This window comes from Saccopteryx leptura, chromosome 1 (genome assembly GCF_036850995.1).
Source record: "Saccopteryx leptura isolate mSacLep1 chromosome 1, mSacLep1_pri_phased_curated, whole genome shotgun sequence".
Classification (NCBI taxonomy): domain Eukaryota; kingdom Metazoa; phylum Chordata; class Mammalia; order Chiroptera; family Emballonuridae; genus Saccopteryx; species Saccopteryx leptura.
The window spans coordinates 98064563-98089269 of record NC_089503.1 but is presented as its reverse complement, the minus strand read 5'-3'; the positions used below and the strand labels follow the sequence as shown (position 1 = coordinate 98089269).

At 39.6% G+C, this 24707-nt stretch overlaps 1 protein-coding gene across 4 annotated transcripts in view; it reads left to right on the top strand.

The window, feature by feature from the left end:
• Positions 1 to 24707, top strand: part of CBL (Cbl proto-oncogene) — a 126635-nt gene that overhangs the window by 78654 nt on the left and 23274 nt on the right. For all 4 annotated transcript variants that reach the window (XM_066371719.1, XM_066371724.1, XM_066371729.1 and 1 more), the window contains 7 exons: positions 4544 to 4690; positions 7062 to 7218; positions 10023 to 10144; positions 10484 to 10621; positions 13720 to 13807; positions 14320 to 14451; positions 14649 to 14852. In XM_066371719.1, coding sequence (XP_066227816.1) covers positions 4544 to 4690; positions 7062 to 7218; positions 10023 to 10144; positions 10484 to 10621; positions 13720 to 13807; positions 14320 to 14451; positions 14649 to 14852 — 988 coding nt within the window. The remainder of the gene's footprint in view (positions 1 to 4543; positions 4691 to 7061; positions 7219 to 10022; positions 10145 to 10483; positions 10622 to 13719; positions 13808 to 14319; positions 14452 to 14648; positions 14853 to 24707) is intronic.

Genomic DNA, 24707 nt, shown 5'->3' with positions numbered 1-24707 from the left:
TAGCAAGCCTCCATGACTCTGTCTCATACTCTGCTTTGTTTTTTTTCAAAGTACTTTTCTCTCACACTTGATACTTCATGGGGATTTATTTTTTATTTTTTATATTTTTACAGAGACAGAGAGTCAGAGATAGGGACAGACAGACAGGAATGGAGAGAGATAAGAAGCATCAATCATCAGTTTTTCGTTGCGACACCTTAGTTGTTCATTGATTGCTTTCTCATATGTGCCTTGACTGTGGGCCTTCAGGAGACCGAGTAACCCCTTGCTCGAGCCAGCGACCTTGGGTCCAAGCTGGCGAGCTTTGCTTAAACCAGATGAGCCTACACTCAAGCTGGCGACCTTGGGGTCTCAAACCTGGGTCCTCCACATCCCAGTCTAATGTTCTATCCACTGCACCTCCGCCTGGCCAGGCTCCATGGGAATTTAAATGCCGTAATACGAGGAAATGTTGTTTTGTTTATTGTTATATCTAACCCTAGTGCCTAGCACATAGTATGCATTCAGATATTTTTTGGTTTAATGGTTAGAAATTGTGCCAAATGCTCAAAGGGATATAAATAAATGCACATCAGAAATGGGTTTAATTCTGTGTACACAGTTTACTATGGTACAAAATGGGTTCAGATGACTAAGACAACTGCAGTGAAAATGTTGGGGTTATTTTAGAGATTCATGATTTCTAACTGGCCTCTTAAGAAATGACATTTAAGCTGAGTCTTCTTTCAAACAGGGGAAACAGATGAGCAGAGGCTCAGAGGTAGGAAAGTGAATATAAGAAAAGACAGAGTAATATTCATTTTGGCTGGAATATACTAGGGAAGAACTAATAAACTAGTCCGAAAGGTAAGCACCCTGGCCAGATAGCTCTGTTGGTTAGTATGTCGCCCTGAGGCACAGAGGTTGCCAGTTTGATCCTTGGTCAGGGCACATACAGGAGCAGATTGATGTTCCTATGTCTCTCTCTTGTTCCCTTCCTCTTTTGCTAAAATCAATAAATAAAAATTAAAAAAATAAATAAAGAAAAGTAAGTTAGGTCCAGGTCAGTGGAAAGTCTTAAAATCAAAGCTGAGTTTGGGTTTCGTCCCATTGGCACTGTGAAAATTGTTTTTCCATTCCTTAAGAGGCAGTTATATGCCTGACCAGGTGGATAGAGCGTCGGACTGGGATGCCGAGGACCCAGGTTCGAGACCCCGAGGTCGCAGCTTGAGCGTGGGCTCATCTGGCTTGAGCAAAAAAAGCTCACCAGCTTGGACCCAAAGTCGCTGGCTTGAACAAGGGGTTACTCGGTCTGCTGAAGGCCCACAATCAAGGCACATATGAGAAAGCAATCAGTGAACAACTAAGATGTCGCAACGAAAAACTAATGATTGATGCTTCTCATCTCTCTTCGTTCCTTTCTGTCTGTCCCTATCTGTCCCTCTCTCTGGCTCTCTCTGTCTCTGTAAAAAAAAAGAAAAAAGAAAAAGGAGGCAGTTATATGTGGTATGGTTAGGCATGCATAGGAAAGGACTGAAGTTTGAATTATAAAGTAGGTATGTGAAGGTAGTGAGGAGTGTATATTAGAATAACAATGTAATTCAGGTAGGAATGACAAGTGGTCAGCAAATTGACAAATGATTCAGATATGGAGAATTGGGGAAATGGAAGAAGTCAAGATGGGTACAAGGTTTTGAACTTGTGGTAATTAAGATTGTGTTGTCATTAAATACAGAAATAGGGAACATGGAGAAAGAACAGATTTGAGAAGGAAGATTAGTTTAATTTTGAACATACTGCTTTGAGGTGGCTAGCATTTGTATGGAGAAATGTGGTAGGCAGATAGGAAGCTACCAAAAGCCTAAAATTTGGGAATCATTTGCAAAGTTGTTTTTAAAGATTTGAGACTACAAAGGAGGGATTAAGAGAGGAACGGAAGAGAAAGGAAAATAGCAGAGAGCAAATTGTAGGTTAATAGCTCTATTAACAGAATAGGAAGAGGCCCTAGCTGGTTGGGTCAGTGGATAGAGTGTCAGACCGGTGAGCGGATGTCCTGGGTTTGATCCCTGGTCGGGGCACACATGAGAAGCGACCACCTACCTGCTTCTGTCTTCTTCCCTGTTCCCCTCTTTCTCTCTCTTCTCCTTTCACTTGATTGGTTCAAGCATTGACCCCAGGTGCTGAGGATAGCTCTTATTGATTTAAACATCAGCCCCAGAAGGGGGTTGCTGGTGGATTCCGGTTGGGCACACGCGGGAGCCTGTCTCTATCTTCTTCCTCTCTCACTTAAAAAGAAAACAAAAACTGAAGCTGATTTTTTGGCATTCTGATTGCAAAGATTTCAGCAGTATTTTGCAGAAAAATCAGGCTAGGTAGAATTGGTTAACTTGGTATATACCATTTTATCCCAGAAAGACAAAGGTGGGGCTGATGGTGATTCTCCAGTATAGCATAAAAAAAGAAAAATTTATATAAAGGAGAATTTTTTCTTTTAGGCAATCAAATTTGATCATGAATTTATTTGAAATTTTATAGTCTACTTGTAGACTTTTTTTTTTTTCTTTTTGTATTTTTCTGAAGCTGGAAACAGTCAGACAGAGAGACAGACAGACTCCCGCATGCGCCCGACCGGGATCCACCCGGCACGCCCACCAGGGGGCGACGCTCTGCCCCTCTGGGGCGTCGCTCTGTCGCAACCAGAGCCACTCTAGCGCCTGGGGCAGAGGCCAAGGAGCCATCCCCAGTGCTGGGGCCATCCTTGCTCCAATGGAGCCTCGCTGCAGGAGGGGAAGAGAGAGACAGAGAGGAAGGAGAGGGGGAGGGGTGGAGAAGCAGATGGGCGCTTCTCCTGTGTGCCCTGGCCAGGAATCGAACCCGGGACTCCCGCACGCCAGGCCGATGCTCTACCACTGAGCCAACCGGCCAGGGCCTACTTGTAGACTTTTTAAATACATAAATACTAATTACTGAGGCAAGGGAAAATAAGCAGGTGTCAGCAGTAGCTGTTTTGGTGTATAACAGTATCTAAGCATCTGTATCTTGTTTTGTGTGACAGTACCATTAAAGATCAAAAAAATAATCTTCCTGACCAGGCGGTGGCACAATGGATAGAGCATTGGACTGGGATGCCGAGGACCCAGGTTCGAGACTCAAGGTCGCCAGCTTGAGCGTGGGCTCATCTGGTTTGAGCAAAAAGCTAACCAGCTTGGACCCAGGGTCACTGGCTCAAGCAAGGGGTTACTTGGTCTACTGAAGGCCTGCGGTCAAGGCACATATGAGAAAGCAATCAATGAACAACTAGGCTGTCGCAATACGGAATGAAAAACTAATGATTGATGCTTCTCATCTCTCCATTCCTGTCTGTCTGTCCCTATCTATCCCTCTCTCTGATTCTCTCTCTGTCTCTATAAAAAATAAATAAATAAATAAATCTGCTTAAAGGACATAACTAAAAGTGGAGAATAATATCTGGTATATTAAGTTGGTTCTGTATGTCATCTTTAAAGTCACATCCATTAAACAGATTATTAGAATAAATTGAACTAATTGTTGAAAGAGTAGTAGCACATGCACTTATGTAGAAATTTTTACATAGTTTGGATGTTAACATTTCAGTTTTGGAAAGGAAGAGTATTTTTGTAAAACTTACTTCTAAGGTCTGATTTAGTGAAATGAAAGTATTTGTTAGGTCTAGATATTTAAATAGTTTTTTTATTGATAATTTTCATTTGTATGAGTTATATGATAATATTTTATGCAGAATAGTTTATGCAAAGCAGGAAATAATATATTTTGCTTTTCTAATATATTTCTTTCTCTTACTAGTTGAGTGGTTATAGCAGTATACAAGTTCTTTTTTACCATACAACATCTATTTGAATGGAAGGAATAAGAGTGGTTCTAGTGGATTCAGCAGTTTTTCTGCCATAGTATTTTCATCTTTCATATGGATGTTAGGGCAAAAACAGTTTCAGAAGCCCTTCTTTGAACAAAAATAACAATACCATAGGCCATAGCTGACCGTTGATCAGTATAGGGGTTAGAGGTGCCTCTGAGTACTCCCTCCCCCACTGTAAAAAATCCATGTATGACTTTGACTCCACAAAAAGTGAACTATTAATATAGCCTACTGTTGACCTGAAAGCCTTACTGATAACATCAATAGTTGACTAACATATTTTGTATGTTATATGTATTATATTCTATATTCTTACAATAAAGTAAGCTAAAGAGAAGAAAATGTTAAGAGAATCATGAGAAAGAGAAAATACATTGACCATCCTGTATGTACATATTTATTGAAAAAAATCTGCATATCCGTGGATATGCACAGTTCAAACCCATGTTGTTCAAGGGTGAACTATATTTATTATTGTCAACAGCATATTCTTTCTTCTTCCCTAGTTTTATATATATTTGATAATACTGGCCAGAAAGTGTATTTGAAGAGGGTTTTTATAAACATTTTAAGATTCTTATATTACATGCCTGGTGAATTGAGTACATTTAAGATAAAAATAATTTTATGTATTTATTTAATTATTGCACTTCTGATCATTTGTAGGCGAAACCTAACCAAACTGTCCCTGATCTTCAGCCATATGCTGGCGGAATTAAAAGGAATCTTTCCAAGTGGACTCTTTCAAGGAGACACATTTCGGATTACTAAAGCAGATGCTGCAGAATTTTGGAGGAAAGCTTTTGGGGAAAAGTAAGTCTCAAAATAATGAATTTGAATTAGAACTAAAGCTTGTATTAAGTTTTTGTTTCGGTTTTTTATTAATGAAATATTTAAAACATGAGAAAACATAGAGTAAAATAATGACTATGTATGTAAATATTACCCAGCTTTGGTAAATATTAACTTTTTTTTGCTCATTTATTTTAAAAGAAATAAATCTTTGCAGATTCAATTGAAACCCATGCTCTTTGATTGAATACTCTTCCTATCCATTAGGCTTTTAATTGACATTCACATTTCAAATTATTTGCTATTGCCAACAAATACTACAGTGAACAAAATTGTATTTATTTTCGTATGCAAGAGTTTCTCCATATTTATATACCTAGGAGTAGAATTGCTAAGTTAGGGGATTTCATATCTTCTGCTTTACCAAATACTGCCTAGTTGCTTTCCAAAGTAGTTGTACCAGTTTATATTAACATAAGTAGTATACATGATTTCCAGTAGCTCTGTAATTTGACTGATACTGATAATAGGAATTGGTATCATATTTTGCTTCATATTTTTAATGACATGGGTGATTGAACATTTTTTCACATTTATGACTAGTTACACTTCTTATCCTGCCTTAACTATTGCTCTTCCTGACTTCTCTATTATCCTACTGAGTTGTTTTTTTCCTGTTGTAAGGTACTAATTCTTTGTTACATTACAAATGTATTCTCCTAGTCTTTGGCTTGTCTTTCCACTTTGTCATATTGTCATTTTAGATATAGAAGTTTTAAATGAAATCAATTCATCAGTCAGGCTTATGTTTTTTTGTTTTTTTGTTTTTACAGAGACAGAAAGAGAGTCAGAGAGAAGGATAGATAGGGACAGACAGACAGGAACGGAGAGAGATGAGAAGCATCAATTATTAGTTTTTCGTTGCGACATCTTAGTTGTTCATTGATTGCTTTCTCACGTGCCTTGACTGTGGGGCTACAGCAGACGGAGTAACCCCTTGCTCAAGCCAGCGACCTTGGGTCCAAGCTGGCAAGCTTTGCTCAAACCAGATGAGCCCGCGCTCAAGCTGGCGACCTCAGGGTCTCGAACCTGGGTTCTCCGCATCCCAGTCCGACGCTCTGTCCACTGCGCCACCGCCTGGTCAGGCAGTCAGGCTTATATTTTAAAATATTAATATAAATGTTCTTATATATCTGGAATTTTAGATCAAAGAACTGAAAAAGTAGAAAGCAATAAAATTTTCAGTTGAATATATAGATTCTAACATAAATCTCTTTAAATTCCACCTTTAGTTTTTGAAAAAAATATTTACATATAAACTATAGAATAGTTAGGGATTTTAAAAACCTAGTTGAAGAGGTATGAATAAGTTTAAATTTGTTTTTTTAACCTAATAACTACTTTAGAAAAGAGTTCAAGGAATCTGGCCAGTTGGCACAATGGACAGAATGTCAGCCCAGAGTAAAGATGTCCCAGGTTCAATTTCTGGTCAGGGCGACAAGAAAAGAGACCATCTGCTTCTCTCCCCCTCCCTCTCCTCCTCCTTCTTTCCCTCTTCCACTCTCACAGCTAGTGGCTCAATTGGTTCAAGTGCCCCAGAGCATTGAGGATAGCTCAGTTGATCCCAGTGCATCAGCCTCAGGCACTAAAAATAGCTCAGTTGATTCTAGCATTGGCCCAAGACAGGGGTTGCTGGGTGGATCCTGGTTGGGGTGCATGTGGGAGTTTGTCTCACTATCTTCCGTCCTCTCACTAAAAAAAAAAAGTTGAAAACATTACTTGTTTTTTAGGCAAATACCTAAGCTTTCAAAGTCTTTATTTGTTTTAAAATTTTAAAGAAAGAGTTCTATTCCATAATATTTCTTGCTAGCCTTATCTGGGGTTTAGTCAGTCTTGTGTTCAATAATTTCTCCCTCATCTATATCAGAACTCTTGTTTCTGTACCTTAAGCCTAGTTCCTCCTGTCTAGTCCTAAAGGTGTGAGTTCCTCGAAGAACTCATGGTTCACATGGATTTAAAAAGTTAGTTTAAGCACAAGTTTTCAGTTAGTGAAGGACTGGCCACAGATCACATTTATTATATAAAAAGAGGCCTGTTATTCCTCTTTATGTACTTTTCTACAAATATCTGAAGAAAGATGAGAAAGGAGAGTAATTTGTACCATTCTTCCAAAAAACAGTGGAAAAAACTTCTCTATTATTGATTTACTCATTAAAAAGTTAAGAAAGATTATTTACTCTCTTTCTGTTCTCAATCCAAAATATAGCTTAGCTTCTTTAAGAGAATTGAAATTGATACTGAGAGATTAATGCGGCTCTCTTTCCCTTGATTATTTATAACAATGCCCAGATTTATCTTTATCTTACTCTGTGCCTCTCACTCCCCCAACCAGGACAATTGTCCCTTGGAAGAGCTTCCGACAGGCCCTTCATGAAGTACATCCCATCAGTTCTGGGCTGGAGGCCATGGCTCTGAAATCCACTATTGATCTGACCTGCAATGATTATATTTCAGTTTTTGAATTTGACATCTTTACACGACTCTTTCAGGTAGGATTCTAAAAAGCTGGTTAAAGTAGTTATTGGTGCTTTTCTGAAGAGAACGCTTTGAAAATTAACATTTGGGATTTTGCCTACTATAAAAGTATTTTTATTCTAGAAACCATAAACAAAAAAAAAAGCTTAGAGTTATGTTGTATTTCATATCTATATATAGATACAGATATGAATATGCACATATAGTATTTTTGGTAAAAATAACTATACAGTTTGCTTTCTTCCCCTCATGTTTGTAATCTTTGTTTGCTATTAAATATTCTCTTGCATCATTTTATGGTTGTAGAATGTCCAGAAAATGGGTATACAGTCAATATTACATAACAACAGGGATTTCTTCTGAGAAGTGCTTTGTTAGCCAGTTTTGTCCTTGTGCAAACATCACAGAATGCACTTATGCAAACCTACATAGTAGAGCCTCCTGCACACCGAGGCTATGTAGTATACCCTGTTGCTCCTAGGCCACAAACCTCCACAGAATATTAGTGTACTGAATACTGTAGTAGGTTATTTTAATACAGAGGTTAAATATTTGTGTATCTAAACACAGAAAAGTTACAGGAAAAATATGGTATAAAAGATTTAAAAAGTGGTACATCTGTATGGGGCACTTACCATGAATGGAACTTGCTGGACTGGAAGTTGTTCTGGTGAGTCACCTACTGAGTGGTTAATGAACATGAAGGTCTAGGACATTATTGTGTACTGCTGTAGACTATAACACTGTACATTTAGGCTGCATTTAATTTATAAAGCAACATGAGACTCAGTCAAGCACGAGAGAAAATGATACGTTCAAGATATTTATATGTGGTAAACATGGGATGTATGAGGCTGCTACTGGTGTGACACAGCATATTGCTTCACAGCAGACTTGTTTAGAAATAAAAAGAGTACTCGAACATTAAAAGTATAGTATAGTATAGTGGCCCTGGCTGGTTGGCTCAACGGTAGAGTGTCGGCCTGGCGTGCGGGGGACCCGGGTTCGATTACCTGCCAGGGCACATAGGAGAAGCGCCCATTTGCTTCTCCACCTCCCATCCCCCCTCCTTCCTCTCTGTCTCTCTCTTCCCCTCCCGCAGCCAAGGCTCCATTGGAGCAAAAAGATGGCCCGGGCGCTGGGGATGGCTCCTTGGCCTCTGCCCCAGGCGCTAGAGTGGCTCTGGTTGCGGCAGAGCGACGCCCCGGAGGGGCAGAGCATCGCCCCCTGGTGGGCAGAGCATCGCCCCTGGTGGGCGTGCCGGGTGGATCCCGGTCGGGCGCATGCGGGAGTCTATCTCTCCCCGTTTCCAGCTTCAGAAGAAAAAGCAAATTAAAAAAAAAAAAAAGTATAGTATAGTAAATACATAAACAGTAAGATAGTCACTTAATAGCATTGTCAAGTGTCATGTAGTGGACATAATTGTATGTACTGTGCTTTTATGTGACTGGCAAGGCAGTAGATGTGTTTACCACAGCAGCACCACAAACACATGAGTGATGAGCATTGTGCTGCGATGTTATGATGGCTGTGATTTTAGTAGGAGTTAGGATTTTTTGTGTGTGTGTGTGTGTGTATTTTTCTGAAGCTGGAAATGGGGAGAGACAGTCAGACAGACTCCCGCATGCGCCGGACCGGGATCCACCCGGCACGCCCACCAGGGGGCGAAGCTCTGCCCCTCCGGGGCGTCGCTCGTTGTGACCAGAGCCACTCTAGCGCCTGGGGCAGAGGCCAAGGAGCCATCCCCAGCGCCCGGGCCATCTTTGCTCCAATGGAGCCTCGGCTGCGGGAGGGGAAGAGAGAGACAGAGAGGAAGGAGAGGGGGAGGGGTAGAGAAGCAGATGGGCGCTTCTCCTGTGTGCCCTGGCCAGGAATCGAACCCAGGACTTCCGCAGGCCAGGCCGACGCTCTACCACTGAGCTAGGACTTTTTAAAGCATCATTATAATCTTTTTTTTTTTTTCCTTTTTTTTTTTTTCTGATTCCCTCCCCCCCCCCCCCCCCCCCCCACACACACACAGCATCATTATAATCTTAATAGGACTACCATGGTATGTGCAGTCAGTCATTGACCTAGAACAGTGGTCAGCAAACCACGGTTCGTGAGCCACATGTGACTCTTGGGCCCCTTGAGTGCGGCTTTTTGGCCAGCTTAGGAGTACCCTAATTAAGTTAATAACAGTATACCTACCTATATAGTTTAAGTTTAAAAAATTTGGCTGTCAAAAGAAATTTCAATCGTTGTACTGTTGATATTTGGCTCTGTTGACTAATGGGTTTGCCAAACACTGACCTAGAACATCATTGTGTGGTGCATGAATATAATATGATGTATTTAATCATTTCTCTGTTATTGAAAAATTATGCATGTTCTGAACTTTTCTCCTATAGTATTAAAATTCTTGACTGTTAATACTGAGATTTAATGATGCTTCAAAAAGAATTCTTTTTTTTCTTTAATGATAATGTGTGTGTATGCCCATTTGCATAAACCTTTATTTGGAACTTAATTGTACATGTAGTCCCTGCCTTATTTTGTTCTTTTGTTTATTGTTGTGTAACCTCACTACTGTTAGAACTGCTTTAAAAGTTTTTGAATTTTATTTTGTAAAGTTAAGTTTTCCCTATAAGGATATTTTGTTTCTTCTTAGCTTTTCAGAGTTCTTATCTCCCAAATATGTCTTCCCTCAAAATGCCAATACAATTGAAAATCTGTGACATGAAATGGAGAATTTATAATTGAGAATTGAGGTTCTGTGTTGCTCTGAGGATAGTTCTATGTCTTGAGCCAAATGGTCTGATTGATCTTGTTTCCTTAGCCCTGGTCCTCTTTGCTCAGGAACTGGAATAGTCTTGCTGTAACTCATCCTGGTTACATGGCTTTCCTGACCTATGATGAAGTAAAAGCTCGGCTCCAGAAATTCATCCACAAACCTGGCAGGTCAGTGCCATGAATCAAAGAGGCGTCTTTTCCTGAATTTTACTTTCTTTTGACCTTTGTTAAAATAGAGGAAATATGATCTTTTATTAGTTCCCTAGTAGACATACTTCTGCAGTAGGATTGATGCCTCTTTATAAGAGGAATTGACTCATTCAGATATGATGATTTGATAAATGCTTTCAAGCCACTTCAGAACTGGACTTACGTGTTTTTTATTTTTGGTCTAGAGTCATCAAAGAATCTATTGTTGATGGACTTTTTGATTTTTGTCTCTGTTTTACTTTCTGTCCTAATATGAACTTATTATATATTAAAGATTCTATTTGTCTCTATTCTCAGTTACATTTTCCGGCTCAGTTGTACTCGTCTGGGTCAGTGGGCTATTGGTTATGTCACTGCTGACGGAAACATTCTTCAGACAATCCCTCACAATAAACCCCTCTTCCAAGCACTAATTGATGGCTTCAGGGAAGGCTTGTGAGTACCAACTATTTACCATCTGTTAGTCTAGGAACTTAGGGACTGTAAAACTTCATCATTAATAACTTTATTTCAGGTTTCTTCTATAGATTAAGTTTCAGGAAACAAACAGGTCATATTGTTTTGACCTTCAGGTTTTATAGGGTTTTTGTTTTTATTTGAAACAGCTTTCTTGGGTAAAATTATTTTTCTCTACTGCTTTACTTACTACTATAAGTAAACTTTATCTTTTTCCTTTTCCATATTATAACTTTTCAATTCTATGTTAGATTTAAAATTATACCAATTAGCAGAATATGTTACCAGTTTTTAGCTAGCCAACATTACAGTGATTAGATGTTTGCTCCTGATGACAGCAGGCTCAGTGGCCTTCATTCTAACTTCATTTTGGTTCAGTAGCATTTCTTTGGGCTTTTGTAATTTATGCTAATATTTATGACTAAGTTCTTATTTATTCTAGAATTGCTATTCCTTTGGGAATTCAAATTGATTATTATTAGGTAAGCACTGAAAGTACTAACAGTAGACCAGGTATCAGAAAACAACTTGTATTTTAAGGTGATTAGGAAAATCTATTATCCATTATGCGTCAACTTCTACAGTAGCATTAGAAAGTCCCCAAATGTCTGAGCAGTTTGATGCTAAAAGCTTCTTAGTAGATGATCTCAGTGGCTTAATTTGCTTCTTGTTACATTTCTTTTAACTTAGTGTCTCTCTATCCTGACCAGTGGTGGTGCAGTGGATAGAGGATCAACCCAGAACACTGAGGTCCCTGGTTTGAAACCCCGAGGTTGCTGGCCTGAGCATAGGCTAACAGCTTGAACATGGGTTTGACAGCTTGAGTGTGGGGTCGCTAGCTTGAGTGTGGGATCATTGACATGGTGCCAAGGTCACTGGCTTGAAACGAAGGTCACTGGCTTGAGCAAGGGGTCCCTGACTCACCTGAAGGCCCCCAGTCAAGGCATGTATGAGAGGCAATCAATGAACAACTGAAGTAAAGTAATTATGGGGTTGATGCTTCTCATCTCTCTTCCTTTTTCTCCGTCTCTCCAATAAAAATAAAAAATAAATTAGTGTCTTTCAATGTTAAATCTGTAAACAAGGTTATTTCGGGCATTTGGTCAAGAGCAAATGCAGTTTACAATTTTTATTTATTGATTTTAGAGCGAGAGGAAGGGAGGGAGAGAGACAAACATCAGTCTGTTCCTGTATGTGCCCTGATCAGGGACTGAATTTGCAACCTTTGTTTATCAGGATGATGCTAACCAACTGAGCTATTTGGCCAGGAGGAGCAAATGCAGTTTAAATTAAGAATTTGTACATTCTTAATATATTAAGAATACATACTCTGTTAATACATTCTCATATATTAAAATAGGGGTTGGCAATCTGGCCCATAAGCTCTTTTGGTACGGTCTGTGTCTAAGATAAATTCTTTTTAAAATGTTATTTAAAAATAAGCAACACAAAGCATATGTGAAATGCCTTTATGGCTTATAAAGCCTGAAATATTTACTGTTAGATTCTTTACAGAAAATGTTTGTTAACCCCTTGATTAATAATTGGGGGCTGTAGACCCTGGCTGTGGATAGAGCATTGTATCAGCATGCCAAGGTTGTGGTTCAATTCCCAGTTAGGACACATACGAGAAGTAATCAGTGAGTACACAGCTACATAGAACAACTAAATGGAACAAGTTGATCCTTCTCTCTCTCTCTTTCCCTCTCTCTTTTTCCCTCTCTCCCTCTCAAATCAATGGAAAAATTAAAAACAAACAAGCAAACAAAAAACATTAGATGGAGCCTGGCATTGTGTCCTGGGGAATATCAGTGTCAGGAGAATCTTCTTGGAACTGTTCTGTGTTATTTATTTTTTTGAAATATTAGAAGGTGACAAAAAATAATTTGACTTCAGGTGATAGATATACAATATAATCAACAGTTCAAATGCTATAGAAAGGTTTACCTGAAACCTATCATATTTCCCCATGTATAAGACGCACCCTTTCCCAAAAATTTTGGGGTCTAAAAATTGGGTGCATCTTATACAGTGGTTGTGACATTTCAAATGCCACAGATGGATCAGAGGACGAGGCAATATATGAAGACAGTGATTTTTCATCAAACACAGATGAGGACAAGCTAATGGATGGGAGTTTTGACGTGATGATGAGTTGTATGAATTTTATGATGAATAAAACTTGAGTTCAATAACTTTATGTAGTACATTTTACAGTGTGTCCGTAAAGTCATGGTACACTTTTGACCGGTCACAGGAAAGCAACAAAAGATGATAGAAATGTGAAATCTGCACCAAATAAAAGGAAAACTCTCCCAGTTTCATACCTATTCAGTGCAGTTCGATGTGGGCTCACACACAGACTTTTTAGGGCTCCTTAGGTAGCTATCCCGTATAGCCTGTACAGACTCGTCACTGACTGATGGCCTACCAGAACGGGGTTTCTCCACCAAACTGCCAGTTTCCTTCAACTGCTCATCCCACCGAGTAATGTTATTCCTATGTGGTAGCGCTTCGTTATAAACGCGCTGATATTCACGTTGCACTTTGGTCACGGATTCGAATTTAGCGAGCCATAGAACACACTGAACTTTCCTCTGTACCGTCCACATCTCGACTGGCATGGCCGTGGGCTGCTCCGCTGTATACACAGTGTTACATCATCATCTGCATATGCGCACAGGCTGCCACATCATCCTACAGAAACTGGGAGGGTTTTCCTTTTATTTGGTGCAGATTTCACATATCTATCATCTTTTGTTGCTTTCCTGTGACCGATCAAAAGTGCACCGTGACTTCACGGACATACTGTATTTCAAATTTTGGGCCCCCAAAATAAAGTACATCTTATACATGGGGAAATACGGTACGGTATATACTCTTATCTATCAATATTACCCTGTTAAAGTTAATTTTCTAAATAAAGTTTTTAAAAAAGAAATATTAGTAAGATTTATCTTTGTACTTTTGCAAAGCTGCCCTTTTATGAGGAAATTCATAGATTTCATTTGTCTATATTAGCAAGCGGTAATAAATTGGCTTCCATAAAGTCCCAGGGTTGGTCATTCTTTTTACAGCTATTTGTTTCCTGATGGACGGAATCAGAATCCTGACCTGACAGGCTTATGTGAACCAACTCCCCAAGACCACATCAAAGTAACCCAGGTAAGTTTTGTTTTATATTATAACCAACCATATCACTAGAGCCAAGCTTTTGTATAGACTTAATAGAACTGACAGTAGACTTGTATTAAGTGATCGGAACACTTAAATTTTAAACCATTGACTAGATTAGTGAATTTGTGTTGCATGTGGTTTCTGTTTAGACCATGCAGCTTAAGATAGGACCTAGGGTGATGGGCATGCAGCATAACTGAATGACAAGATAACCTGGACGTGTTTTCTTTGAATATATGTACCCTGATTTATTGATGTCACCCCATTAAAATTAATAAGAATTTATTTATATAAAAAAAGGACCTAGACTAAGTGATTTATATGTTTTATTGGAGAACGTTGACCACTGTTGTGAAACTTTTATATAGTCAGAATTTGTATAGACAGTAGTGGTCTTTAATATTTCCGTTTTTAACATTTATAGTTGTAGTCACTCATTAATATATTCAGCAAATATATGAAATAGGTCAAGTAATCTTTTTCTTTTTTTTTAATCGAAGGAGCAATATGAATTATACTGTGAAATGGGCTCTACGTTCCAGCTGTGTAAAATATGTGCTGAAAATGATAAGGATGTAAAGATTGAGCCCTGTGGGCACCTCATGTGCACATCCTGTCTCACGTCCTGGCAGGTATGGGTCTGAATCATGCATTTGCTCAGCTATGTAACTGCTGTGACAAATTGGGGATTATGTGTATAAATGATGGCCTGGTATGTGGGGTAGGTTTTCAACTTTTGACTTCTTTTTTCATCTATAGGAAATGTATTTCTAGGAATATTTTAAGTACTTTGAGATGTACCTGTTATCATCTCCTGTTTCCTCTGCAGGAATCAGAAGGCCAGGGCTGTCCTTTTTGCCGTTGTGAAATTAAAGGTACTGAACCCATTGTGGTAGATCCATTTGATCCTAGAGGAGGTGGCAGCCTTTTGAGGCAAGGAGCAGAGGGAGCTCCTTCCCCAAATTATGATGATGATGATGATGAACGAGCTGACGATTCTCTCTTTATGATGAAGGAATTAGCTGGTGCCAAGGTAAGATCACTACTTAAGAGACTTGCAAAATCCATTATGAGTTGTCTTCTAAAGCTATAGAGCATAATGATATCCAAACTACATGGAGTAATAATAGCTAATATTTATTGAGCATCTATACTGTCAGAGATACCATGTCAAGGACTTTTCTAATTTTAACTCATATACCCCTGTGAGTAGATACTATTATTATCCTCCTTTAACAGATGAATAAACTGAGGCACAGAGAGGTTAAGGAATTTGCTGAAGATCATGCAATAGTAAGCTGAACCAGAATCTTTTGCCAGATATTTTAGTATATACTGTGTTCATGGATAGGAAGAATTAACATCATTAAAGTTTCTGTATTAGCCAAAGCAATCTATGGATTCAATGCAATTCCAATCAAGATACCAATGGTGTATTTTGCAGAGCTAGAGCAAATATTCCAAAAATTTATATGAAACCACAAAAGACCCCAAACAGTTACAGCAGTCTTGAGAAAGAAGAACAAAGTTGGAGGAATCATGCTACCTGATATCAAAGTACAGTACAAGTCCATAGTAATCAAAACAGCATGGTACCAGCATAAAAACAGACATTTGGATCAGTGGAATAGAATTAACCCACCTGTATATGGTCGATTAATATTTGATAAAGGAGGCAAGAACATACAATAGGGTAAAGATAGTCTATGCAATAAATGGTGTTGGGAAAATTGGACAGATAGTGCAAAAAAAAAAAAAAAAATGAAACCAGGCCACCTGCTTAACGTGATACACAAGAATAAACTCAAAATGGATTAAGGATTTAAATATGAGACTTGAATCCATAAAAATCTTAGAAGAAAGCATAGACAGTAAAATTTCAGACGTTTTTTGTAGCAGTATTTTTTTCTGATATATCTCCTTGGGTAAGAGAAAAAAAACACATGGGACTATTATCAAACTGAAAAGATTTTGCACAGAAAAGGAAACCATCAATACCTGAAGAGATAACCCATTGAATGGAAGAACATATTCGCTGATACATCTGATAAGGGATTAATATCCAAAATTTATAAAGAATTTACAAACCTCAACACCAAAAAAACAAACAATTCAATTAAAAAATTGGCAGAGGACCTGAATAGACCCTTTTGAAAGAGGACATACAGCCTGACGAGGTGGTGATACAGTGGATAAAGTGTCAGCCTGGGACACTGAGGACCCAAGCTTGAAACCCCGAGGTTGCCAGCTTGAGCACAGGCTCATCCAGATTGACTGCAGGCTCACCAGCTTGAGTGTAGGATGATAGACATGACTCCATGGTTGCTGGCTTGAGCAAGAGGTTACTGGCTCAGCTGACGTCCCCCGGTCAAGTATGAGAAAGCAATCAATGAACAACCAAAGTGCCACAACTATAAGTTGAGGCTTCTCATTTCTCTCCCTTCCTGTCTGTCTCTGTCTCTTTCTCCCACTAAAAAAAAAAAAGACATACAGCCTGACCAGGCGGTGGCACAGTAGATAGAGCGTCGGACTGTGATGCGGAAGGACCCAGGTTCAAGACCCCCGAGGTTGCCAGCTTGAGCACGGGCTCATCTGGCTTGAGCAAGAAGCTCGCTAGCTTGGACCCAAGGTCGCTGGCTCGAGCAAGGGGTTACTCGGTCTGCTGAAGGCCTGTGGTCAAGGCACATATGAGAAAGCAATCGGCCCTGGCCGGTTGGCTCAGTGGTGGAGCGTCGGCCTGGCGTGCAGGAGGCCCAGGTTCGATTCCCGGCCAGGGCACACAGGAGAAGCGCCCATCTGCTTCTCCACCCCTTCCCCTCTCCTTCCTCTCTGTCTCTCTCTTCCCTTCTCGCAGCTAAAACTTCATTGGAGCAAAGTTGGCCCGGGCGCTGAGGATGGCTCTATGGCCTCTGCCTCAGGTGCTAGAATGGCTCTGGTTGCAACAGAGCAATGCCCCAGATGGGCAGAGCATTGCCCCCTGGTGGGCATGCCGGGTGGATCCCGGTCAGGCGCATGCGGGAATCTGTCTGACTGCCTCCCCGTTTCCAACTTCAGAAAAAGAAAAAAAAAAAGAAGGCAATCAATGAACAACTAAGGTGTCGCAATGAAAAACTGATGATTGATGCTTCTCATCTCTCTCTGTCTGTCCCTATCTATCCCTCTCTCTGACTCTCTCTTTGTCCCTATTAAAAAAAGAAAAAAGACATACAGATGGCCAATAGGTGTATGAGAAGGTGCTCAACCTCATTAATCATTAGAGAAATGCAAATTAAAACCACAATGAGATATTACCTCACACCTTTTAGAATGGCTTTCATCATTAAATCAACAAGTATTGGTAAGGATGTGTAGAAAAGGGAGCCCTCCTGCATTGTTGGTAGGAATGCAGATTAGTATAGCCACTGTGGAAAGCAGTGTGGAGTTACCTCATAATAGTCAAGATCTGGAAACATCCCAAGTGACCTTCAGTAGATGAGTGAATAAAAAAGCTGTGGTACATTCACACAATGGATTATTACTTGGCCATCAAAAAAAAAAGAAAAGAAAAAAAAAAAGGAAATCTTACTCTTTGCAACAGCATGGATGGACTTGGAGAGCATTATGCTAAGTCAAATAAGCCAGTCAGAGAAAGACAAGTACCATATGATTTCACTTGTATATGGAATCTAATGAACTAACAAGTAAAATAGAGACAGACTCATACAGAGAGAGCAAGCTGACAGCTGTTGGGCTGGGTGAGGGTGTGAGGGATTGAACAAAAAAGAACTAAAAAAGAAAAACTCATGGACACGAACAACAGTATGGTGATTATGATGGGGAAAGTGGAGGAGGATATAGAGGGGGTAAATAGTGATGCATAGAAACTTGACTTGGTGGGGGGCGGTGAACACACAAAATGATGTACAGAGACCTGTTGTAGTATTGGACACCTGAGACCTGTATAATTATGTTAATCGGTGTCACGTCAAAAAATTAAATAAATAAAAATTTAAAAATAAACTGGGAAAAAACCACAAAGGTTTGATGAGGAGAGAGGAGACACTGTTAATAACCAAATAAATGACAACTAAAGTGATTGGAGGGTGGTAGGAGGTACCATGTAGAAACTAAACAAACTAGGAAGGCCTAGTAGAAATAGAAGAGAGAAAGGCTAAGAAAGGATGTGATCAAATTCTGCTACATCAGGTGGTAGGGTAAAACAGGATTTATTCTTTAAATTTTATATGTCAGTCAGTCCATGAAGATTTAAGTAAATATAGTGCAAACAAAATATTCTAATATGCTTCAGATTGTCTAGTTTAGAATGTTACAAAGTCACGGGTGCCTTTCCTTGGTACAAAAGAAGCTTTCTTTTATATCAGCACCTGACTGCCTGGCACATAGTAGGTGCTTGGTAAACATTGAAAGAATGGATTTTATCTCTTACGTGATTATATCCAGTGTAACTCTCCCTCTGTGTCCTCATGCCACTGCCTAAATTTACGCTGTCATCATCATCTGTTCTTGCCACTAAGTCATTGATCTACAATACAAACCTGACCAAACTCATCCCTTTGCCTCACACTCTTTGATGACTTCTCATTACTTAATGGGTTAAATTAATTTTCCTTTCCAGGTACTTTTCACTGATAATCCTTTCTACTTTATGTTTTGTAGTCCTTTTATTTTTTCTATGTAATGTAGCTGTTTTCATTTCCTAGGAAACCTTTCCGGACTGTACCCTGCTTTCCCCACCTCCCAATTCACTCACATGTATTTACACACATATAATCCAGGTTTGGCCAGATGTTTCTTTGATGCTGTGACTATGTCTGCTATAGAATTTATCACCTTGTAATAATTTAGTAAACGTGCTTCCCATTATAAGTTCCTAGAAGGCGAGAGCCATGTCTTATTTGTAATTAGCATCTCAAAACTGAGCACATAGTAATTACTTTGAATTTTTGGGAATTTAAAACATATCAAAACAAGAATTTATCAGTTTATCTATGCTATATCAATAATGGATAATTGAAGAAATTTGAACTCTTTGGAACATTTTTGGTCTTTTGAAGTTGACAGTAGTTTTGGCCCCTTATACAGATTCTTTGGTTCCTCTTTAAGAGATTCATTTGACCTCTATAGCAGTTTTATGTTATTGCATAGATTGTTATCTTTTCATTTGTGAAAATTTACTGGTAATTCCTGGATTATTAGGGAAGCTGAATAATAAGATAAAGAAGTGGTCTTTCATATATGTATTTATTTGAAATCAAAATACCCTTTTTTTCTTCATGAATTTATATAGCTGGTAATACTTATTGTGGAGAAACAGGCATGCACATTTAGTATTGATGTGGGTACAAATTAGTTCAGTCTTTGAGGAGGACAATTTGACAATCTTTCAAAATATATTGCTCACAAAAATTAGGGGACATTTTAATATCAAGCGATGAAATATCTCCTAATTTTTGTGAGCAGTATATATAATGTTCACAGTTTGAATTAGCAATTTCATTTCTAGGAATTTCTCCTAAAGATATACTCAGGCCTGACCAGGCGGTGTGGTGCATAGAGCGTTGGACTGGAATGTGGAGGACCCAGGTTTGAGACCCTGAGGTCACCAGCTTGAGCGGGGGCTCATCTGGTTTGAGCAAAAAGCTCACCAGCTTGAGCCCAAGATCCCTGGCTCGAGCAAAGGGTCACTCACTCTGTTGTAGCTCCCCCGGTCAAGGCACATATGAGAAATCAATCAATGAACAACTGAGGAGCTGCAACGAAGAATTGATGTTTCTCATCTCTCTCCCTTCCTGTCTGTCCCTCTCTCTGACTCTCTGTCTCTGCCACAAAAAAAGAAAAAAGAAAAAGATATACTCAGACAAATATACAAACTATAGATGTAGTTACTCTTACAGCATTATTTATAATAACAAATTACAAACAACCCACATGTCCACATGTGTTAATATTCTATTGCCATAACAAATTAGTACAAATTTAGCAGCTTAAAACAGCACAGATTTAATCTTCTATAGTTCTGTAGGCCAGAATTCCAACACATGTCCCATCAGCCTAAAGTCAGGTCTGTATTTCTTTCTGGAGGCTCTAGGGGAAGATCCATGTCCTACTTTGTGTTTGGCAGTATTTAATTCCTCTCCTTTTGGAAGATTAAGTTCCCTGTTTCCTTGCTGGTTGTCATTGTCAGCTGACAGTAGCCCAGCTGCTAGGGGCAGTTGCATTCTTTGACTCCTGGACTCCTTTAATCTTGTCTCTCTGAAGTTCTCTGCTTTTAAGGATTTGTGATTAGATTGTGCCTACCAAGATAATCCAGGATAATTCTCCTATCTCTTGAGAATATGGATTCTCCTATCCATATTTTTAATCAAATTAGCAAAGTCACCAGATAAGATTCTGAGTTTTAGGGCATGAACTTTGGGGGGGGGGGGGGCTGGAGATCATTATGCCTGTTATAGTCTATATAATGGAATGCTCTACCTACAGAATGAGTTTAGTTTGCATATGCTTAGGAGGAAGGCTGTATAGTGCATATTGTTTAAAATATATATACTTTGGGTAGTATCATATATTTTTTAAAACTTTGGTTGTAAAAATTATTTTTTAATTTTATTGATTTTTTTAGTGAGAGGAGAGAGAAAGAAAGAGAAAGAAAGGAGGGAGGGGAGGAGTGGGAAGCATCAACTCATATTGCTCCTGGTATGTGCCTTGACTGGTCAAGCCCAGAGTTTTGAATCAGTGGCCTCAGCATTCCAGGTAAGCGTTTTATTCACTGCATCCCCACAGGTCAGGCAGTTGTAAAAAAATTTAACATGAATAGGGGAAAAAATTGGATGACTACACAGCAAATTGCTATAATTTTGAGGATATAAGTTCAGAGGACTTGACATTTTATGGAATATTTTAATTTTTTTTAAGTTAACACATTATTTTTATAAGGTGTATAGCTTTGTGTTTAGGACTTTATGGGATAAGAAACCTAAGACAAAGTTCCCTCAAGAAGCTAGTAGGGTTTTTTTTGTTGTTTTGTTTTGTTTTTTGTATTTTTCCGAAGTTAGAAGTGGGGAGGCAGTCAGACACTCCCGCATGCGCCCGACTGGGATCCGCCTGACTGGGACCCACCCGGCATGCCCACAGGGGTCGATACTCTGCCCATCTGGGGTGTTGCTCTTTTGCAGCCAGAGCCATTACAGTGCCTGAGGCAGAGGCCATGCGGCTGTCCTCAGCGCCCAGGCCAACTTTGCTCCCATGGAGCCTTGGCTGCGGGAGCGGAAAAGAGAAACACAGAGAAAGAAGAAGAGGAGGGATGGAGAAGCAGATAGGTGCTTCTCCTGTGTGCCCTGGCCGGGAATCAAACCCAGGACTTCCACATGCTGAGCCAACTGGCCAGGGCCAAGGAGCTAGTAGTTTTATTGGGACGAAAATATGTATAACAGGTAAAACACTATTTAACACGAGGCTGACAGTATACATTGATATCAGTTGTGTGCATACTCTTTAACTGCTATATAGGACTTTATTTTTATTACTTTTTTAGCAAGAGAGAGGGACGGACAGACAGGAAGGGAGAGAAATGAGAAGCATCAATTCTTCATTGTGGTACTTTAGTTGTTCAGTGATGCTTTCTCATATGTGCCTTGACTGGGGGGCTCCAGCTGAGCCAGTGACCTCTTGCTCAAGTCAGCAACCTTTGGGCTGAAACCAGCAACCATGGGGTCATGTCTATGATTCCACACACTGGTTGAGTGGGCTCGTACTCAAGCCAGTGACTTAAGGGTTTTGAACCTGCGTCCTCAGCGTTCCAGGCTGACGTTCTATCCATTGTGCCCCTGCCTGGTCAGGCACTTATATAAGACTTTAGAGGAAAGAAGAAAGTGAACACTTTTTCATAGCTGATAAATATGAATACTATTAAATTTATTCATTTAAATAAAGTAATAATGTATACTGTAAAAATTCAAGTAGAGAAAAAACAATTTCATGTATTGTCACTTGGCTATTTGGTACAGTAGTCTTTCTTAATGGGCATTCATATTGTTTGTAGGTTATATACATACTGGTATTCTTTTGTGTACTTCAGGGTAAATTTCTAGCTGTGGAATTGTTGGTTAAAAGATTCTTTTATGGAAAAATTTAAACTGACAGAGCAGAGGGATATAACTAGGGGAAGGAGCACATGGAGATTTTACAAAAGGAGTGGTATTTCATTTCTTAGCTGAGTGGTAGTTAATATGTGGGTGTTTTATTATTTGTACTTTTTAGTTTGTATAAGGTATGAATAAAATATTTGAGTAAAAGTATTTTATTTCTTTTAATAAATATTAAAGTGTGTCCTTAATTTTTTGCCCTAAAACTGCTCCTAAAGGTATGAGACTGTGAAAGTGCCTGTTTTGTCACCTCCTGGTAGCTATTAATTGTTGTTTTGCTGCTGTTTCTTTTCTTTTCTTTATTTTTTACAGAGTCAGAGAGAGGGATAGATAGGGACAGACAGACAGGAACGGAGAGAGATGAGAAACATCAATCATCAGTTTTTCATTGCGACACCTTAGTTGTTCATTGATTGCTTTCTCATATGTGCCTTGACCGCGGGCCTTCAGCAGAACAAGTAACCCCTTGCTCAAGCGAGCGACCTTGGGTCCAAGCTGGTGAGCTTTGCTCAAACCAAATAAACCCGTGCTCAAGCTGGAGACCTCAGGGTCTCAAACCTGGATCCTCTGCATCCCAGTCCGACACTCTATCCACTGCACCACCGCCTGGTCAGGCTCATTTGTTTTCAATATAACGGATCTACTTTTTAAAAATACCAAGTGATAGGCCCTGGCCGGTTGGCTCAGTGGTAGAGCTTCGGCCTGGCGTGCAAAAGTCCCGGGTTCGATTTCTGGCCAGGGCACACAGGAGAAGCGCCCATCTGCTTCTCCACCCCCCCTCTCCTTCCTCTCTGTCTCTTCTCTTCCCCTCCTGCAGCCGAGGCTCCATTGGAGCAAAGATGGCCCGGGCGCTGGGGATGGCTCCTTGGCCTCTGCCCCAGGCGCTAGAGTGGCTCTGGTCGCAGCAGAGCGACGCCCCGGAGGGGCAGAGCATCGCCCCCTGGTGGGCTTGCCGGGTGGATCCCGGTCGGGCGCATGCGGGAGTCTGTCTGACTGTCTCTCCCCGTTTCTAGCTTCAGAAAAATACAAAAAAAAAACACACAAAAAAAAACCCAAGTGATAAATACATATGGGGTTTAAAAAATTTTAAAATAATTGCTAATAGCCTTATAGAAATGTTGGTTCCCTGCCTCTACCTCTCCAATTTCTTTCTTTGTCCCACTTAGATTTTTCTGTTCTAAAAACTTTCTTAATCATAGGTTTATATTGATTTCTCTTCAGTTCTTCAATATTATGTATTCACTTCAGGTATTGTAGAAATGGATTTAGATTGCTTATTATCTCCCTCCTTTCTACCCTGTATCTTCCCACTATATTTATCTGAATGTCTTTTGGCTTAATTAATATTCCGTGTTTTAATGATTTTGCTCTCCAGTGTACCAAATAATGTAATAACTATAATATAACTACTTTGCTTTTCCTGGAATAATTGCTTTATTTTTATTTCCTTAGTTTTTAGTTTGTACGTATCACTACCGAGTCTTACTGTGCTGTCAACAACCTCTCAATATAATTTTCTGTAAATTAAATTCTATTAATATAGTAGACAGTATATAATGTAGTATACTAACACATAGGAGTCTTCCATGTTTCAGCTCCAGTCTGGACTGGTTATTCTCTGGGTGTGCTGCATTCCCCATTCCTCTGAGGTCTTCCTTTGCCATCATCATGGGACTTCATTGCCTCTCCTGTGGGTTGGCGTGCCTAGTTCTTGGCTCCTGTGTTTTCCTTCTTTTTGCTTTACTTCCTTGTTCAGGTGGAATATGTCCTCAAAATAACTTTCTGTGAAAAGGTGAGAGGTAAATATTTTGAGATGTTTGATATCTTACAATGTCTTTATTCAACCCTCAAACTGACTTAGTAGTTATAGAAATCTATGTTGAAAAAATTTCAACTAAAAATTGTTACAACTTCACTTGACTTCTTGTTTCAAATGTAATTTTGCTACTTGGTCCCTACTCTTTCCTCTCTCCCCAGAAGCTTTTAGGGTATTTTCCTTATCCTTGAATCCCTGAAAATTTAAGTGTGTTTTTAGTTTGTTTGTGAACCCTTTTTATATGGATATTTATATCCCTTAGGTCTTGGAAATGCTTTGTATTATTCCTTTGATAATTTCTTCTCCACTTGTGATTTTCTTCCTTTTGGAACTTTATGATATGTTGAGATAAACAAACATTGCAGGGATCAGTTACGATGTGGTGCCATGAATTGAGGAATTTGATTAGCTTAAACCTCTGCACTTCACAAATGAGAAAGAGAGATGGATGTTGGGAGGGCTCAAAATAGGCAGAGACGGCCTTTCAAACAAAGGCAAAAGGGTGGGAATTCCAGAATAAAGAGTGATAGGAAAGTGAGTTACTGATGAATGGTTTTAGAGCTAGTGAGTGTTTAAGGACATCTAAGCTGATAAAGGTGAACAAAAGGATTTGGTGAGATAAAAAACTGAAAGTTGACCCTGGCCGGTTGGCTCAGTGGTAGAGCGTCAGCCTGGTGTGTGGAAGTCCTGGGTTCGATTCCTGGCCAGGGCACACAGGAGAAGTGCCCATCTGCTTCTCCACCCTTCCCCCTTTCCTTTCTCTCTATCTCTCTCTTCCCCTCCTGCAGCCAAGGCTCCATTGGAGCAAAGTTGGCCCGGACGCTGAGGATGGCTCCATGGCCTCCACCTCAGGCGCTACAATGGCTTCGATTGCAATGGAGCAATGCCCAAGATGGGCAGAACATCGTCCCCTAGTGGGCTTGCTGGGCAG